At 41.2% G+C, this 13927-nt stretch overlaps 3 gene segments (V, D, J or C); all 3 read left to right on the top strand.

The window, feature by feature from the left end:
• Nucleotides 1-2494: 2494 nt before the first annotated feature.
• Nucleotides 2495-2985, top strand: LOC113126325 (Ig kappa chain V region 3381-like). The segment is given in 2 exon segments: nt 2495-2546; nt 2654-2985. Coding segments are annotated over 2 exon segments (384 nt in total).
• Nucleotides 2986-7386: 4401 nt separating this feature from the next.
• On the top strand, nt 7387-7856 carry LOC113126925 (Ig kappa chain V region 3374-like; the record flags this gene model as incomplete). The annotated part of the segment is given in 2 exon segments: nt 7387-7438; nt 7546-7856. Coding segments are annotated over 2 exon segments (363 nt in total), but the record flags the coding sequence as incomplete, so codon positions are not given.
• A 3689-nt stretch (nt 7857-11545) lies between these two features.
• LOC113126918 (Ig kappa chain V-V region MOPC 21-like) lies at nt 11546-12145 on the top strand. The segment is given in 2 exon segments: nt 11546-11599; nt 11816-12145. Coding segments are annotated over 2 exon segments (360 nt in total).
• Nucleotides 12146-13927: the final 1782 nt, after the last annotated feature.

Genomic DNA, 13927 nt, shown 5'->3' with positions numbered 1-13927 from the left:
ATTCATTTGTTGAATATTTAGTAGATTTTCAATGTCTTGAATTCAAACTAAATGTTGCACATGCACCATCATTCATTCATTCAAAACAGATATTTAGGAAAAACATCCACCAAACAAATCAACACATTCCTAATCAATACTGTGATAAAGTGATTGATCCATGAATAATCAGCCTGGTCAGAGTGATCCAAGTTCCTGTTGGACTCAGTCAGAACATTTCCATAGAGAGCCACTTTGCATCAGCAGCACCATGCTCCAGTGCTCTGGGACAGTTTATAGTCCTGAGAGTTGAACACTGGATGACTGACAGCTGTCCTTCATGACAACAGAAGCCACAGAAATCCTCCTCATCAAAAACATGACTCTGATCTCCGTCCTCGTCTGGACTCTCCTCTGCTGCTTCACAGGTAAAGTCCAGAGAATCCAACTCCTCTCCTCTATGAACGTCCGTCGCTGTGAAATGAAGCCGACAAAACCATGAGGCTGCTTTATGTTATTGTCTCTGTGTCCTCAGAGTCCAGAGGCCAGGTCACAGTGACTCAGCCTGGAGCAGTGAGCTCTGCTCTGGGAGGCTCCGTCACCATCAGATGTAAGACCAGTCAGAATGTTCATGGTGGGAGCTATTTACACTGGTACCAACAGAGAGATGGAGAAACTCCTAAGCTGCTCATTTCCTATACTAGCACTCGAGTATCAGGGACTCCAGATCGTTTTACAGGCAGTGGATCAAACTCTGACTTCACTCTGACCATCAGTGGAGTCCAGGCTGAAGATGCAGCAGTTTATTACTGTCAGAGTTTACACAACATCAACAGTCAGTGGCCGTTCACACAGTGAAAAATGGTCGTACAAAAACCTCCCTCAGTCAGACTGAACAGAAACTGAACTGACTGCTGCAGCTGGAAACTACTGCAAAGACTGATACAGTTCACTGAGGACACACACACACACACACACCAACTCATATTACTATCCTTATTAGGACTCTCATAGACATAATGAAATCCATAGACACTAACCCTAGAACTAAGTCTTTACACTCAAATAAGTGTCTGAAAAAGTGGTAGAAATAAGGTAGAAATACAAACCTACACAAACACGATGATCACTTTGTCTCTAACAATTTTTCTCCTGAACTTCAAACAGTCACCTCCCACTTCAACAACCAGACAAAGTCCCCCAAATTATTGCTATATGTATAGATGGACACATACACAGCTTTGTTTGTCCATACATACGTCAGTGAGATCACAGGCTCCATAGATTTATACACATCATGAAGTGTGGACTGAGGGCAGGTTGGTGTCAGGAGCTGAGGCCCTGCGCTGAGGTGGGAGAGCTCAGGTGGGAGAGGACTATTATCTTGGAGCTGGTGTGTCTGATCCTGGAGTGTTTGTTGTTGTTGGATACAGTCAGGATGGTGAACATGCAGGAGAACACTGTAACACTGTAACTGAACTGTGTGAAGGTAAAGTTTCTACAGAAATAAAAATAGAGATCTTAAGATGATTATAAAGTGACGTCATTGTTCTTTTGATGTTGATACATCCTGAGTTTAGATATCTGGATTAGAATGAATGTTTTATTTTGGAAAGCAATTATTGTCTTTTGTCAGATCTTTTGTTCTTTCAGACAGTCCCTGTTCACATTTAAAGATCTTTTTATCTGAAAGTAGTTTTTCACTCTTTGTGTGTCTCTATATGCTGATGATATTTGAGTTTATATTTTCAATTTCTAAGTTTCCTCAAACATTCTGAAGATTTTTTTCACACAAACGTGTAATGGACATAAACTTTTAAATACTTTCATGTAAAATAAATTAAACAATGAAAAAATGATTCTTATCTGGGCAAAATGATTAAAGTGTTGATGAGAGCAATGACTGAATGTGTTGAAAATAAGAAGTTAAAGTGCAAATGCTTCAAATTTATTTCAAAAAACTCTAAAAGCCAAGACTACATCAGTTCATCTGTGACTGTAGATCCTAAAAATATCATTTCCCATAAATTTCATAAAATTACAAAATCTGTATCAAGAGGACAGTATGGTGATGGGAATCAATACAAAACATTTCATTATATTTTATTACTTTTATACCTTTAAAAACTTGACAAGGTGAAGATTATCTCCAAACCTTTACTCATTTGTTGAATATTTATTAGATTTTTAGTCTTAAATTCAAACTAAATGTTGCACATGCACCATCATTCATTCGTTCAAAACAGATATTTAGGAAAAACATCCACCAAACAAATCAACACATTCCAAATCAATAATGTGATAAAGTAATTGATCCATTAATAATCAGCTTGATCAGAGTGATCCAAGTCCCTGTTGGACTCAGTCAGAACATTTCCATAGAGAGCCACTTTGCATCAGCAGCACCATGCTCCAGTGCTCTGGGACAGTTTATAGTCCTGAGAGTTGAACACTGGATGACTGACAGCTGTCCTTCATGACAACAGAAGCCACAGAAATCCTCCTCATCAAAAACATGACTCTGATCTCCGTCCTCATCTGGACTCTCCTCTGCTGCTGCTTCACAGGTAAAGTCCAGAGAATCCAACTCCTCTCCTCTATGAACATCCGTCGCTGTGAAATGAAGCCGACAAAACCATGAGGCTGCTTTATGTTTTTGTCTCTGTGTCCTCAGAGTCCAGAGGCCAGGTCACAGTGACTCAGCCTGGAGCAGTGAGCTCTGCTCTGGGAGGCTCCGTCACCATCAGATGTAAGACCAGTCAGAATGTTTATGTTTGGAGCAATAAACATCAGTTAGCCTGGTACCAACAAAGAGATGGAGAAACTCCTAAACTGCTCATTTACTGGGCTAGCACTCGAGCATCAGGGACTCCAGATCGTTTTACAGGCAGTGGATCAAACTCTGACTTCACTCTGACCATCAGTGGAGTCCAGGCTGAGGATGCAGCAGTTTATTACTGTCAGAGTGCACATAGCATCAACAATCAGGGTGTGTTCACACAGTGAAAAATGGTCGTACAAAAACCTCCCTCAGTTAGACTGAACAGAAACTGAACTGACTGCTGCAGCTGGAAACTACTGCAGAGGCTGATACAGTTCACTGAGGACACACACACACCAACTCATATTTCTATCCTTTTTAGGACTCTCATTGACATAATGAAAACCATAGACCCTAACCCTAAAACCAAGTCTTAACCCTTAAATAGGTGTCTGAAAAAGTGGTAGAAATAAGGTGGAAATACAAATCTACACAAACACGATGATCACTTTGTCTCCAACAGTTTTTCTGCTGAACTTCAAACAGTCACCTCCCACCTCAACAACCAGACAAAGTCCCCAAATTATTGCTATATGTACACATGGACCCATACACAGCTGTGTTTGTCCATACATACGTCAGTGAGATCACAGGCTCCACAGATTTATACACATCATGAAGTGTGGACTGAGGGCAGGTTGGTGTCAGGAGCTGAGGCCCTGTGCTGAGGTGGGAGAGCTCAGTTGGGAGAGGACTATTATCTTGCACCTGGTGTGTCTGATCCTGGAGTGTTTGTTGTTGTTGGATACAGTCAGGATGGTGAACACACAGGAGGACACTGTAACACTGTAACTGAACTGTATCAAGGTAAAGTTTCTACAGAAATATAAATAGAGATCTTAAGATGATTTTAAAGTGACATAATTGTTCTTTCGATGTTGATCCTCCTGAATTTAGATATCTGGATTGGAATGAATGGTTTATTTTGGAAAGCAATTATTGTCTTTTGTCAGATCTTTTGTTCTTTCAGACAGCCCCTGTTCACATGTAAAGATATTTTTATCTGAAAGTAGTTTTTCACTCTTTGTGTGTCTTTATATGCTGATGATATTTGAGTTTATATTTCCAATTTCTAAGTTTTAACAAACATTCTGAAGGTTTTTTTCTCAAAAACCTATAATGGACATAAACTTTTAAATACAAGCATATAAAATAAATTATACACAAAGCACAAAGCATTGCATTTAATTCTATATTAGATTCAATTGGTTTCATTCAAAACGTTAATAAACCCGTCCACTGTTTCAATCACACCCTTGATCTTGTTCTGACCTATGGCATCAAAATTGAACATCTAATAGTTTTCCCCCCAAATCCTGTTTTGTCAGATCATTCTTTAATAACGTTTGAATTTAAAATGATGGATCATGCAGCGTTTGGAAGAAAATTCCACTACAGCACATGTTTATCCGACAACGCTGTTAATAAATTTAAGAAAATGATTCCATCTTTATTTACATCTATGCCAAGTATAAATATAGTGGAGGGCAGCTGCCTCAATCCTACTCCCTACCAAATTGATCATGTTGTTGACAGCGCTGTAATCTCACTGCGTGAAACGCTTGATTCTGTAGCCCCTCTGAAAAAGCAGTTAGTGAATCAGAGAAGACTAGCCCCATGGTATAATTTACATATTCGTACCTTAAAGCAGGCATCAAGAAGGCTGGAAAGGAGGTGGCAGTCCACAAACTTAGAGGAAATTTTTCTAGCCTGGAAAAACAGTCTACTAACATATAAAAAAGCTCTCTGTAAAGCCAGAACTGCATACTATTCATCACTAATAGAGGAAAATAAGAACAATCCCCGGTTTCTTTTCAGCACTGTAGCCAGGCTGACAAAAAGTCACAGCTCTGTTGAGCCCAGTGTTCCCTTAGCTCTCAGCAGTGATGAATTTATGAGTTTCTTTGCAAATAAAATCACAACTATTAGAGATAAAATTCAGCAGATGCTTGCTATACATGCAATAAATTAATCTTCTACTACAGTAGCTCTTGAATCATCTGTAGGACCTCAGTTATGTTTAGACTGCTTCTCTCCCATAGATCTCTCTGAATTTACATCAGTAGTTGCTTCATCGAAATCATATACCTGTCTCTTAGACCCCATCCCGACTAGACTGCTTAAAGGCACCCTGCCATCAATGACCTCATCTTTATTGGACTTGGTAAATTTATCTCTAGTATCAGGCTACGTACCACAGGCCTTTAAGACTGCAGTAATCAAACCTTTACTCAAAAAGCCTAGTCTTGATCCAGGAGTCTTGGCTAATTATAGACCAATATCCAACCTGCCATTTATTTCTAAAATCCTAGAAAAAGCTGTTGCTAAGCAGCTATCAGACCACTTACACAGGAATGAACTATTTGAAGATTTTCAATCAGGATTTAGAGCACATCATAGTACAGAAACAGCACTGTTGAAAGTTACCAACGATCTTCTCTTAGCCTCAGATAATGCACTTGTTTCAATACTTGTCCTCCTAGACCTTAGTGCTGCATTCGACACCACTGACCACAACATCTTATTACAGAGACTGGAGCATGTGATTGGTATCAGAGGAACAGCGTTAAAGTGGTTCCAATCCTATTTATCGGACAGATTCCAGTTTGTTCATGTCCATGATGAACCTTCCACACGAACAAAAGTTAGTTATGGAGTTCCACAAGACTCCGTGCTAGGACCGATTCTGTTCACCCTGTACATGCTTCCTTTAGGATATGTCATTAGGAAGCACTCTATTAATTACCACTTCTATGCAGATGACACTCAGTTATATCTATCTATTAAACCTGTTAACACAAACCAGTTAACCAGACTTCAAGCCTGTCTAACTGACATAAAGACCTGGATGACCAGTAACTTTTTACTTTTAAACTCGGAGAAAACAGAAGTCATTATATTTGGGCCAAAAAATCTCAGAAATAACTATTCTCAAATTATAGCTACTCTAGATGGCATAACCCTGGCCTCCAGCACTACTGTAAAAAACCTTGGAGTTATTTTTGACCAGGACATGTCCTTTAACTCACACATAAAACAAATCTCTAGAACTGCATTCTTTCACCTGAACAACATTTCCAAAATTAGGAACAGAAAAACTAGTCCATGCATTTGTTACCTCAAGGCTAGATTACTGTAACTCATTACTATCTGGATGTCCCAATATCTCCATAAAAAGCCTCCAATTAATCCAGAATGCTGCAGCCAGAGTCCTGACAGGAACTAGCAAGAGAGATCATATTTCTCCTATATTGGCTTCTCTTCATTGGCTCCCTGTAAAATATAGAATAGAATTTAAAATCCTTCTTCTCACATACAAATCCCTTCATAATCAAGCTCCTTCATACCTTAAAGACCTCATAGTACCATATTATCCCAATAGACCACTTCGCTCTCAGAGTGCAGGTCTACTTGTGGTTCCCAGAGTTTCCAAAAGCAGACTGGGAGGCAGAGCGTTTAGTTATCAAGCTCCTCTCCTATGGAACCAGCTCCCAGCCTGGGTTCAGGAGGCAGACACTCTCTATACTTTTAAGGCTAGACTTAAAACCTTCCTCTTTGACAAAGCATATAGTTAGGGCTGGCTTCAGGCAACCCTGAACCATCCCTTAGTTATGCTGCTATAGGCCTAGACTGCCTGAGGACCATCGGTGCACTGAGCTCCCCTACCCTAACCACCCCCCCGTTCCCTTCCCCTCCCCTCTCTTCTCTCCTCCCACCTCATGTATATTCCACCATTGAATGTCACAAACCTTGTGCTCTCTCCCTCTCTCTCTGTTCTCTCTGTACCTTCTGCAGGTGTCCCTGGTCCTGGAGCTGTATATCGCTGATGTGCAGTTACTGGTCCCACCAACCTGCAGTGTCTATTTGTTGTTTATTGTTGCTGTTCTTTTCTCTCTGCTCTATCCACTCACCCCAACCGGCAGATGGCCGCCCAAACTGAGCCCGGTTCTGCTGGAGGTTTTTTCTTCCGTTAAAGGGAGTTTTTCCTCTCCACTGTCGCCAAGTGCTTGCTCATAAGGGAATTGTTGGGCTTTATTGTTTTTGTAAAGTGCCTTGAGATGATTTGTATTGTGATTTGGTGCTATACAAATAAAATTGAATTGAATTGAAAAATCTGTATCAAGAGGACAGTATGGTGATGGGGAATTAGTACAAAACATTTCATTATATTTTATAACTTTTATGCCTTTAAAAAACTTGACAACGTGAAGATTATCTCCACACTTTTACTCATTTGTTGAATATTTAGTAGATTTTTAACATCTTGAATTCAAACTAAATGTTGCACATGCACCATCATTCATTCATTCAAAACAGATATTTAGGAAAAACATCCACCAAACAAATCAACACATCCCTAATCAATAATGTGATAAAGTGATTGATCCATGAATAATCAGCCTGATCAGAGTGATCCAAGTCCCTGTTGGACTCAGTCAGAACATTTCCATAGAGAGCCACTTTGCATCAGCAGCACCATGCTCCAGTGCTCTGGGACAGTTTATAGTCCTGAGAGTTGAACACTGGATGACTGACAGCTGTCCTTCATGACAACAGAAGCCACAGAAATCCTCCTCATCAAAAACATGACTCTGATCTCCGTCCTCATCTGGACTCTCCTCTGCTGCTGCTTCACAGGTAAAGTCCAGAGAATCCAACTCCTCTCCTCTATGAACATCCGTCGCTGTGAAATGAAGCCGACAAAACCATGAGGCTGCTTTATGTTTTTGTCTCTGTGTCCTCAGAGTCCAGAGGCCAGGTCACAGTGACTCAGCCTGGAGCAGTGAGCTCTGCTCTGGGAGGCTCCGTCACCATCAGATGTAAGACCAGTCAGAATGTTTATGGATCAGCTCTTTTAGCCTGGTACCAACAGAGAGATGGAGAAAGTCCTAAACTGCTCATTTACCGGGCTAGCACTCGAGAATCAGGGACTCCAGGTCGTTTTACAGGCAGTGGATCAAACTCTGACTTCACTCTGACCATCAGTGGAGTCCAGGCTGAAGATGCAGCAGTTTATTACTGTCAGAGTTTTCATAGCATCAACAGTCAGTGGGTGTTCACACAGTGAAAAATGGTCGTACAAAAACCTCCCTCAGTCAGACTGAACAGAAACTGAACTGACTGCTGCAGCTGGAAACTACTGCAGAGACTGATACAGTTCACTGAGGGGACACACACACACACAGTTTTTCCATTCATGTCTATGAGTGTATTGTATTACAGTACTGTTAGGTAAATTCTTTTAACAAATAGACACAGAGGACGAACTTCGGTAAGAATATATAGAAGTTTTACTTGTAGTTTGTTCTTACTCACTTTGTGTCCATGTTTTGCTAGAAACTTAAACATAGCTATGGTGTTTGTTTTACATTGTTTTATGTGTTTCAGAGCATATCAAAATTTCATCTACATATAAAAGTATTTGACTTCCTGTAGGAGGAGAAAACTTAGCTAAGAATTGATTTACAAGCTTTTGTACCAAGAAGGAATTTTATTTTTAAGCCTTGCACCAGCAATGTTACTATAGCTTTTCTTCTTAAAGCATAATTTAAGTTACTCCTTCATGGCTCAGATATTAGCTTCAGTCAGATGTGAGTCTTGTAGCTTTTTCTGCTGTTCATTGTGTGTATTTTGTATCTGACCTTTTCTCTTGTTGTCTAATCATGCAGAGTAGCCCGCTCTTCCCTCTTGCTGCTCAGGGCGTTTTTTTTTTTTGTCTGTGGCTAGCTCTTAGCCCGGTGGCCTGCCTTTTTACAGACATAGCAGTAGTCATGATCAACTATCTGCTGTCTGGCAGGTCTACGGCCGTGACCTCGTCCCTGTCCCCTGCCCCGGACATCAAGCCATAGCTTGTCCCCCTGAAAATAACACTCAGAAACCATTTCATTATCCTGGTCAGTGAAAAACACTTCAGCTGTTTTTCTAACTTTCTTTTGTTCTTTTGCTCTTTGTTGGAGGACAGTAGCTGCATGCACAGCATAATTTTTAGTCTCTGTCAGGTCACAGGTTTGCCAACCAATTTGATGCCTTTGAATAAATCCTGAAATTTCAGGTTTGAGGCCATTTAAGAAGGCATTCTTTAACCGCTGCACATACTCAGTACTTTCACTTTTATACTCACTACTATTTATTTATTATTATTATATTATCATACACTTATTTTATTAGGCTCCTTGTCCCCTTTTTTTTAATTGATCACATTTTTTACAATTTTTATGTTTTTATATTTTTATCCTTGGTACCAATACTCTCTCTTGGCCTTATGCTCAAAACCACTTTGGACACTGCACCGGGGTTGTTTTTGTTCGGGTCTCCTACAGACTGCGGGGTTAGTTTACTTTGGGTCTCCCACAGACCACTTTATGGGTGCGCCCAGAGGTTCTGATTTCCTGAGAGCCCTGCTCGGTTTTACCCGAATACGTTTGAGCCAGTGTCCCAGAGGCCACACAAATTCCGGTTTTGTTTGATTTTCATAACTCAAGTCAAGTCCTGATTTTTTTTAGCCAGCGTTTTGTTTTGAAGCCACTAACCTCTCAGCCTGATATGAGCCAGTAATCCACTGAGACTCTACTCAGCTTGCATGACCTCAACGACCCAGGGACCAGAGAGCCAGAAACTCCCAGAGACTCCCTTCACACAAAATTCAATAATTTCACTTTGTTTTAAGTCCCTACTCAATTCTTTTATTCACTTATAAAATTCCTCTTAAGTTACAGGAGTCCGTCTCTGGTCTCTCTTTTCAAAATTCAATCGCGTCACCCCTCTCCCCTCACAGCAGATCCCAGCCTCTCAATGCTCCAAACCGTTCCCTTATGGGACCAGGGCGGAGGGCTTTCAGTCAGGAATATTAGACTCCCCCGTGCAGGGTTTGTGGGTCCAAACCTGGAAGGAAGAGGAGATGTTGTGATCCCGGACAAGCCCCCAAGTTTGTTAGGTAAATTCTATTAACAAATAGACTCAGAGGATGAACTTCAGTAAGATTATATAGAAGTTTCACTTGCAATGAGAAACAGTCACACAGCACCTTGGTACAGCATGAGGGTCACTGGCTGCTTGCAGCCCAACACATCAGTTTTCATGGTAACACAAAAAGGGAGGTAATTTACCACAGAAAGACATATGGGCCCTTATCAAATAGTCAAGGTTAGAGCAAACTGTGCTCACTGAGAGCAAAAATTATATTTCCACAATGCACAATAGGCCCTATTCAGAAGTGTTTCAGTTATACTAAAGTAAGGTGAATCAGGTCACATGAGGGTAAACATTTTTAATTTCTCTAACACATAAACACATTAACGTCAGTTGTGCACATTAACATTTTTGTTGGTCCTGGATGAATATGTGGTTAATTCATTTCCCAGGAAACTTCTCAGTCTGAGCTAAAGTTAGTGATGGTTGATTATAGCAAAGACAGTGAACCAGCAAATGTCTTTTTGGAGGATTCTCAGGAAAAACTACCTGCCTGAAAAATTGCTGGTGTCCTTTTATCGCTGTGCAACTGAAAGCACACTGACCTACTGCATGTGTGTGTGGTTTGTCAGCTGCACAGTCACAGAGAAATAAAGTTCTCCAGAGAGTCTTGAATACGGCCCAGAAAAGTCCCAGCGGCCCCTGACCCTCTGTGGAACATCTAGACTGGTCCGGCAGCTTGAAAAGGGAGCAGAGTATCACGAGGAACATCTGGCACCAGGTAAACATCAGTTTGAGCTGCTGCCTTCAGCCAGAGGGTAGAGGACGTTTGAAGCAAGAACAAAAAGACTCAAAAATAGTTTTTATCTTGGAGCTATTGCTGCAATGAATAGTAACTGTTTGACTGGGGTAGGCCATGTTAATGTAGGTCTATACAATCACAGCCACGCTGTGACTCATGGGACATGGGAATCATTCAATTGATCTTATCTAATAAACTGATCATATTCTATGATTCTGATCAAATCAATGATTCAGTCTTGGCAGATTTGATGACTTTGTAAATGAATTTCAACCTGAGAGTTTCCACCAATGATGTCTAAACATTTGAATTTCTCTGAGTTGAATAAAACTATTGGGACAGAAACATTATTCTGTGTCACTATTACAAGAAAACAAGTCATTTGATGAAATAATGTTTATTTACTGTGATGATTCAAATTGTAACAAGCACAAAAACTTTATAGATAAAACATGAAACTAGAGAAGGAGGGAGGGAACCAGAGGGAGAAAGAGCTGCAGAACAATGACTGAGAACAGTTACAGAGTAAAATCAGAATCAGAGTAAAACCAGAATCAGAGTAAAACCAGTAGCAGAGTCCCAGAGTCCGATCAGGACTATGAACACTGGTCTCTCGTCAGTGTCTCTGTGACCGGACTCTGGGAGCCCTGGGTGGCCTCACAGGTCACAGAGCCCACCTTCCCCCACTGGTCTGCAGGGAGCCTCAGGGTGCTGCTCCATCCTCAGCACATGGACTTTCCCGGTTGTCACTGAGCTGTGGCTGTTCAAATTTCCATTCCTCTGAGCATTTTGGGACAAATGATCCAAAGAAGTGGACGAGTTCACTGCCAGACTGTTTGATCCTGTACATGTGAATATGCAGCAGTGAGGAGGAAGCAGGCTGCCATGGTGAGGGCAGCTGCAGCTGACTGACTCTGTGTGTTTGCATATGTGTCCTGCCTCTGTGCTCCAGACGTTAAGAGGCCAGTGTTGATCAGTGGCCGTCCAGGCCTTTCAGAGCCACCCACACGCCGGCAGCACCATGATGATGATGATGATGATGATGTCTCTGACTCTACTGCTGGCCACCCTGGGGCTCCTGGTTCAGGGTGAGACTCTCTTTTGAAAACTTTGCTTCAGGATGCAGCCAGGTTCACCACAATGATGTTCTGCTCTGATGGAGAAACGATGACACGAGCAGCACTGAGCTTCTTCCATCTATTGTCCATGTTAAAGAAATGATCCTCTTCTGTTTGGATGATGATCGTCTTTCTCCAAGCTGGACTGGTCTCAATAAGCCTTCTCCTCTTTTTCATGTTTTCCAGGTTCATCAGGACAAATCACCATGACTCAGTCTCCTGGATCTCAGTCTGTTGTTCCAGGACAGACTGTCAACATGAGATGTAAAGCCAGTTCAAGTGTTAGTAATGAGGTGGACTGGTACCTTCAGAAACCTGGAGAAGCTCCTAAACTCCTGATTTATCATGCTACAAACCGTCAGTCTGGAGTTTCTGATCGTTTCAGTGGAAGTCGATCTGGGACTGACTTCACTCTGACCATCAGTAGAGTCCAGGCTGAAGATGCAGGAGTTTATCACTGTCAGCAGGATTACAGCCTCCCATTCACACAGTGAAATAACGTCGTACAAAAACCTCCCTCAGCTGCTGAGGAACTGATTTGAATCCACAGCTGCACTAAACCTCAAACAAAAAACGTGGTTTAGCATCAAAATATGTTTTAATGTTGTTTTAATTATTTTATGACTTTTAATTCATCCAACAAATATAATTTAGTAACTAGTTAAAGCAGAGTTTAGATCAGGGCTTCTGTGTTACAGTGAATGTTTGCTCTTCACATCAGGAAAAACATATTTCCAAAGAACTGGTGGACACTACAATTAGCAAACTCTTAACAGTTCACAGATAAATCACAGATAAAAAAACTGTCCCACTATAGACCATGTTGACATTTTTATTTATTAACTTAATCACTGAAGTATTTTATTTTTATGTTTGTGACTCCTCATAAATAATGAAAAAGCAGATTTGTTGCAGTTTGGTTTGCATAGTAAATGTTTTATATACAACATTATTGAACTACAGATTCATATTGTTGTTGTTTTTCTGCTGGTTTTCTGTCCAACAGATTCAGATGTTCCTCCCTCTCCAACATCAGTGAAGGAAAAGTTTCCATAAAAGTAAAAACTAGAAATCGTCTCTAAATTGATGTAAATGTTTCAATGATGTTCACATGTGCTGAGTTTGAATATCTGGATTAGAATGAATGCCTTTATTTTGTAAAGAAAGAGCATCACAGTGTCTGTTGTCATATCTGTTGTTTCTTTCAGACTGACACTGCTCAAATGTAAAAATATTTTCATTTGAACTCTATATGCTGATGATATTTGACTTTATATTTCCAATTTCTACATTTCCTCAGACATTCTAAGTATTTGTTTCCTCAGAAAATTAAGGAGGATATAAAGTTTTAATTGCACAAAAGTTAATTAAACATAACTATTACTCTCATCCAGGCTAAAAAAGTAAAATATTGATGAGAGCAATGAATGAACGTGATGAATAAATAAAAGGTTAAAGTGCAAATAGTTCAAATGATACCTCATAAAAACAGTCACCCAAATTAAGCCTCACCCTGTACCGGGTCTACAGAGTCTGGAAGTGAGTGTAGACTAGAAAGAAGGGACTACAGGGCCCCAGTCCCAAGGCAGCTACCCCAAAGCTTTACCTGCTGAGAGTGAAGTAGTTCATACCTGTTCACAGTAGATGGTCACATATGCACATACAGGCTGATTCACTCTTGCACCTATTTATCTCAGTGACTTGCCCCACATGGTGTTTAGCAAAACAAAGCAATTTGATATTAAAAGGAAACAGGAAAATTATACACCACACCAAAATTAACGCACTGGCCTCTTTAAAAAGGTCTTAAAACAAACATCAGCCTCCCTAATTGGAAATGAGGTCCCTGAGAACCAGCACCAGAACCAAACACACAGATAAAGCCCACACTTTTATTTCCAACTTCCACATTAGACCCAAAGGCCAAATAATGAGCGAGTGCAGCTGAAGGCCTCTCAGCCTGATTGGAAATATTCACCATCAGGAACCGGATGATACTCCAGGCAAAACGGGCCCACACGACCCAAATCACAGAACCGGTGCAGCCCGGTTGGAGCTCGGCTGCGGTTCGGCCCATATTATCTTCCCTCACAGACAGTCAAAGGGAAGAAACAGCCACTTACGGTTCTGTTCGGCTCCGACACTGGAGCTGGGCAGAGGACCCACTCGGCCCCGGCGGTCCGTCTGACCCCGCATCCCGCCTCGGTCCAAAGTCCAGGCGCCCGGTCCGAGCGGCTCCACGTCGGACCCCGCTGACCCGGTTCTGCCAGCCGAGGGCGCCAATATCCCCAACTAGCC

Source organism: Mastacembelus armatus, chromosome 11 (genome assembly GCF_900324485.2).
Source record: "Mastacembelus armatus chromosome 11, fMasArm1.2, whole genome shotgun sequence".
Classification (NCBI taxonomy): Eukaryota; Metazoa; Chordata; class Actinopteri; order Synbranchiformes; family Mastacembelidae; genus Mastacembelus; species Mastacembelus armatus.
The sequence above is the reverse complement of the archived record's forward strand: the minus strand, read 5'-3'. Positions and strand labels throughout refer to the sequence as shown.